The sequence below is a fragment of the Solanum verrucosum genome, unplaced genomic scaffold (assembly GCF_900185275.1).
Source record: "Solanum verrucosum unplaced genomic scaffold, falcon-dt-bn FXZP01000237.1, whole genome shotgun sequence".
Lineage (NCBI taxonomy): Eukaryota > Viridiplantae > Streptophyta > Magnoliopsida > Solanales > Solanaceae > Solanum > Solanum verrucosum.
The window spans coordinates 282420-288131 of NW_026020069.1; the positions used below are offsets into that span (position 1 = coordinate 282420).

The window sequence follows — 5712 nt, forward strand, 5'->3', positions numbered from 1 at the left end:
ATACCTACTTTGTTGCCTCATTTGTATATTGACGATTACAACAACAACAACAACACAAACTCAGTGAAATCACACTGAGTACGGTCTGCAAAGGGTAGAGTGTACGCAGACCTTGCCACAACCTTGTGAAGGTATATAGGCTATTTCCGAAAGATCATCAGCTCAAGTGCATTAAACTCAAGTATAAGAAGAAGAAAACAAGAAAGAAGCTAATAGTTAATTTAAAAAAAAGTAACGTAAAATCTATAGAAAACAACAATAACATCAACGTAAAGTTTACATTGTTACTTCATAAAATCTATGAATATCTTACCCTCTTTAAATCTCTCTTATAAAATTACACTAATTATATTATCATTCAATTTATATAAATTAATTAAAAGAAATTATATATAAAATTTAACTTTAAGCCTCCAATTAGTGACACAATCCATTTCTTATGATTTGGATATTTAAAAACTAGTGTCAGATAATGAAAGGCGTGAGAATTCCTCGTAAGCTGCGTTCACTGCCGTTAAAGTAAACGGTAAGTTAGTAGAATTTTATAAAGATTAAAAAATTGTAAAAAAGGAATTAATTTGATTCCCTTGACGAAATCAACGCAGGCAGTACGAAACGACATCGTTTCAGTGGTCGTTTTCCCTTTCTCAGCTCTTTTTCCAATGGCAAATTGTACGCAGGAAAGCCGAAGTGCAAATCTGAAGCAAAAATTCCAAAACAAAAAGACATTATCCATATTTTACATATCGTAATGCATGAGTTTGGAAACTACAGAGATGAATGAAAAATGAGGAAAAAAAACATGAATTTGAGCTTCCCCCAATAGTCTTTCCTCTTTCAATACCTTTTTTTTAGCACAAAAATGGCTGACGATTTTTGTTTATTCAGCAAGGTTTGTTTTTTAATTCGTTTCCGCTTTATATTCACTATTGGGTTTGTTTATTTTGCCTTTTTGGATTTTCGTTGGCTGTAATTCGTGGTTTCTTGATTTGGGTGTACTTTATCTAAGAAATTTTGTTTATAATTATTTGCTGAAAGTGTAAGCGCTTTTTGTTGTTATTAGTATTCAAGGGGAGGAAATCAGCTTTTCGCTTTATTCTTATGTTTTTCTTTAGGCTTAAAAATTGTTTTAAGCTCAGCTTTGTACTATGAGAATCTGAGATTCTTATGCATTACAGAAATTTGGTTTTTTTAGTTGCTTAAAGTTTTAGGCCTTTTAATAGTTGTGGGGAGTAAGCTCAAGCTTATTCTTTTGCAGTAATGATAGTAAACTGGAATATTTTTCATTAAAAGAATGTATAATGGATATGGATTATCTAGGTTATGAAGTGCCTTGAGATAATTTAGACTGTAGATTTTACTTTGATTGAATGACCCCTTGAAGTGTTGTTTGATCAAGATTATTTTTTTCTTTATATTCTTATGAGGAGATCCTGTTAGAAGTTGCGATCCTCGAGGGAAAAAACTTGGAATGGGATGGGAATAAGTGGAGTGTGTACTTAGGGTTGATGTAGCTTTGTGCAACTAGTTTGGGGTTGAGGTATACTTGCTTGATAACTATTTTGAGCAACTTAATTTATATTGAGACTGATGATAAAAAGGAGTTAAAAGAAGATTCAAGTCCTAAGCAGTTTATCTTTTAATTCCATTTAGGACTCCATCATAAAGCCACCAAAGGCTTCTCCGATGATGCTGAGGATGGTTGTGTTAATCTTTGCAATGGTATGTGGAGTTTATATATGTTCAATTGGCTTGAAACAAATTGGTGTGCATTCCAGTGGACGGATCGTAAGTGTTCATGTGGTTGAAAAGCCGTGTGAGGCAACTGATATTGAACCTTCAGAAAAACCTTATGTGCACTTCCCCAAGCCAAAGACTTTTAACCGGTGAGACTTTTATTATTCTGTTTTGATGTTTTGGGTTTCTTTTTGTGGATAATATTACTGAGTTGCTGTCTTCTATGTATTTAGGGCGGAATGTGCTTGCAATCCTGTAAGGAATTTTGCAATATTGTCCACGCAGAGATCTGGTAGTGGATGGTTTGAGACATTGCTAAACAGTCATATGAATATAAGCTCTAATGGGGAGATTTTTTCTGTTAAAGTCCGGAAAAGTAACGTGTCAACAATGTTGGACACTCTGGACAAACTTTATAACCTAGACTTTTTTACGAGTGCTTCCAAGAATGAATGTACTGCTGCAGTTGGACTCAAGTGGATGCTTAATCAGGTAAGAGCTTCTAGAAAATTGTGATATAATTGCTATGAGATAATGAAGGAGTACTTCTGAATGTATTTCTGTTGTATTGCTATCACAGAACCTTTGGTTATGTTGATCTTCCTAATTAACGACCTGTTACAATAGTTTGAACTCTGTGATAGTGTGTTTTCTAGTGTTAAAATTAATATGTCAAATATTCAAGCTTGTATCACTTGTGTAATGCTGAGATATTTATCTAGCAATTTTGTTTTGGTCGGTATTTATCTAGCAAGTTCTTATTCCTAAGTTGAACTTGTTTATTCATATGCTTAAAGTGGGGATTATTAATGGATACGGTTGATGCTTAAAACAAGGGAAGGCTATAGATGAACATCCTTTCCAGTTCTGTCAGCTTTGGTCTGAAGTGCGCTTATATATATGCTATCCCCGTTATGTGCTGTTTTAAAGTGAAACATGCCAGGAGAACTACAATTGAGAATCCAGCCAAATGCTGATTACTTTGTATTCTGTTTTCGTATGCTGTAAGAATTGTATAGAGCTCAACTAGTTCGGGTTGAAGCATATCAGGACTTACATTTGGGACTATCAGGATCATTTAGTTCTTTAAAATCGCTCATCTCTTGGCTGCTGAATTTGAAATGGTACAAAGTTGACGAACAATGCCTTGCACTATCTGAGATTCTTAGTGCATGGATATTGGGTGATTAATGAAAAGTTTTGCTTATTGATCAAAAAGATGTTATATAGAGTTTATGGGAGGCTAAATGCTTGAATAATGTGTAAGATGGATCTAAAAGAATCATTATTGTGCTATTGAAATAATTTTTTCTTGACATATGATTAGTAGGAAATAGTTACAGTTACCAGATATTAAATGCTTGGCTCCTCACTCTCTCCGCCTTCCTCTGGCCCCCAACCTTTTGTGTGATAGGTGAAGATGGTCTTTAAAACTATAATTACTTTGCTAACGAAGTGTTGGCTTCACCAGTCCTTTACTGCTGCAGAAAATCTAAAATTAGACTGGAAACGTTCTTTGAAAAAACTCTTGTTTCTTCTTTTGCATTCTTTTCTCTTTTGACTGTCTTGATTTTGAGGAAACGGTTACTTTTAAGAGGATGCAAGAACAGTCAAGTTAAAAATGACATACATGATATGTCCACCATGTGTAAGAATGAGATGATGTGAATTCTGAAAAAGCTAGTTCCTTGATAACTGCTTTCTCTTTTCATGGTTATGGAGAATGCTGTTGATTGCAATTCTGTTTGAATATCATTACAGGGTCTGATGCAGAATCATGAGCAAATTGTTGAATATTTCAAAACCAGAGGAGTTTCTGCTATTTTTCTCTTCAGAAGAAATCTGTTGCGCAGAATGATTTCAATGCTAGCAAATTCCTATGATCAGAGTGCTAAGCTGGTAAATGGAACCCACAAGTCTCATGTGCATTCTCCCAAGGAGGTCAGTTTTGCGCTGTATTTCTTTCTTATGTAGATGCCAATACTTTCTCTCTATGGTGTCTTAAGAGATATAATTGTTGTTCAGGCTGAGATGCTTGCAAGTTACAAACCCACGATAAACACAACTTTGCTGATCCCCAACCTGAAGCAAGTAGACAACATGGCTATAAAAGCTGTGCAATACTTCAATAGCACTCGACATATTATATTGTTCTACGAGGACATAATAAAAAATCAAACAGTAAGAGTTATGCATATTCTACCATGCTTACTTTATTCGTCTTGTTCATCGTGCTTACTTTTCTAGTTTGCCATTTTCCTCACAGATACTGAACGATGTTCAAGATTTCCTGAAAGTTCCTAGAAGGGACCTTCACAGTCGTCAGGTGAAGATACACAAAGGGACATTGTCTTCACAAGTTGAAAATTGGGTTGATGTTGAAAAGACACTCAAGGGAACGCCATATGAAAGCTTCCTACATTCAGATTACAAAATATAGATTTGCAGTCATTGTGTACAGATGTAGCTTGTTGTTCAACTCAATTCTTTCATTGTTTACTGTTAGGAGACACTTGATCTTAGCCAAAAGGTCGAGAAAGATATACTTGTTAGCAGAAGCTAACAGGGGAGAGAGCTTCTTGTTAAGATTTTGGTAGCAGCAGATTGTCTTCTAGTTCTGAGTACCAGGTAATGAGTACTGTCTTGATTTTCACTATAACTAGAAATTTGTTAGCAAATGCTTTGCATTTTCACAAATTAGAAACTTGTAACTGATATGATTATAATTTTTTGCCAAGTTCGTTATCAATGTGTCTTTCTGTTTTCCTTCATTAAGTGTTGCCTTGCACTTCTCTTGCGTAGATAAATTGCACAGAAGGTGTAATCTCGGATAATTCTTCTGTGTCATGTTACTAGCAGAAGGTAAAGTACTTGAGCACTCTCTGTGTTTAACCCAAAAAACAAAAGGTATAGTTGAATTTGTACGCGAGATTCTATGGATAAGAAATAATGTCTTGATTCTAAGTAGAGAAACAAACTATTAATACCTGAAAGATAAGTTAGATAATGAATCGAATGTGATATTTAAGATTAAGATAGTTTGTGTTGACTTGATTTCGGTTAGATCGGTGTTCGGAGATACCTCCGGGAAAGCTGAGCTGATGCGATAAGCTGATCAGACAAATAACATAATGGAAAGGGAAAGAAAATGATAGTATTCAGTAAAGTATGATTTTGTTGTCCTTTACAAAGTGATGATCCTATAACTTATATAGGGATCATTTTCTAGAAGTTGATTGACTATGATTAATTCTAATAACTCATGATAAACAACATAATTAATGACATTAAAGAGCAACGAGTGATGTATGACCTTATAACTCATGATAAATTACATAATTAATGACATTAAAGAGCAAAGAATAACTATGACTTCGCTTGTGTCACGACTCAGACAGTCGTGATTGGCACCCACACTAACCCTCCGATGGGAGAATCATTAATACTAATTAGCTAACTCAAGAACTACACATTCAAAGATGCGGAAGCATGTTTAAATGTAGAAATAAAGTAGAGTTCCCATAAACTCTAAAAGTCTAACAACGACTATCAAAACATTGCGGAAATATTCTCTAGAACCTGAAAGGCAATGTACCAAAACTCTAACAAAGAACCATAAGTCTAAAGAAAAAGGGGCACAGCCCCTGAAAGCTAAAACAACTGATCATCTAGAGAACTAATCTAAGTTTGAATAAGAGGGACTGAGCAAAAAGAGAACTCATGGCAGCTTGGAAGAACTGGCTCACCCTTGAATTCGATTGATCACTGATCTCCTAAATGAGGTCTGTCAGTAGCTGCCTGAAGATACTGTGTACTCAACAAGGAAAGAGCAAGTGTAGTATCAGTACACAACCACAATGTACTGGTCTGATCACGCGGCTATTCCAGTAAGTGAAACATATACAAGCAGTTATAGCATAGTAAACATGCATATACAGAATATAAACACATATACCGATTATCAATCATGAACAA

General features: G+C 34.9%; 1 protein-coding gene across 1 annotated transcript; it reads left to right on the forward strand.

Annotated features, from left to right (window-relative positions):
• Window positions 1–835: 835 nt before the first annotated feature.
• On the forward strand, window positions 836–4369 carry LOC125823811 (uncharacterized). The gene is made up of 6 exons (XM_049503199.1): window positions 836–892; window positions 1654–1886; window positions 1971–2229; window positions 3499–3678; window positions 3763–3918; window positions 4004–4369. Exons 1-6 carry the CDS (start codon window positions 863–865, stop codon window positions 4175–4177), a joined length of 1032 nt encoding a protein of 343 aa, XP_049359156.1. The 5' UTR covers window positions 836–862; the 3' UTR covers window positions 4178–4369.
• Window positions 4370–5712: the final 1343 nt, after the last annotated feature.

What these genes read in the sequence shown, in the direction of transcription:
- LOC125823811 (XM_049503199.1), top strand. Translation starts at nt 863, where the DNA reads ATGGCTGACGATTTTTGTTTATTCAGCAAG. An exon ending in AAGCCAAAGACTTTTAACCG is followed by an intron (nt 1,887 to 1,970) that starts GTGAGACTTTTA and finishes CTATGTATTTAG; the next exon opens with GGCGGAATGTGCTTGCAATC. An exon ending in TCAAGTGGATGCTTAATCAG is followed by an intron (nt 2,230 to 3,498) that starts GTAAGAGCTTCT and finishes ATATCATTACAG; the next exon opens with GGTCTGATGCAGAATCATGA.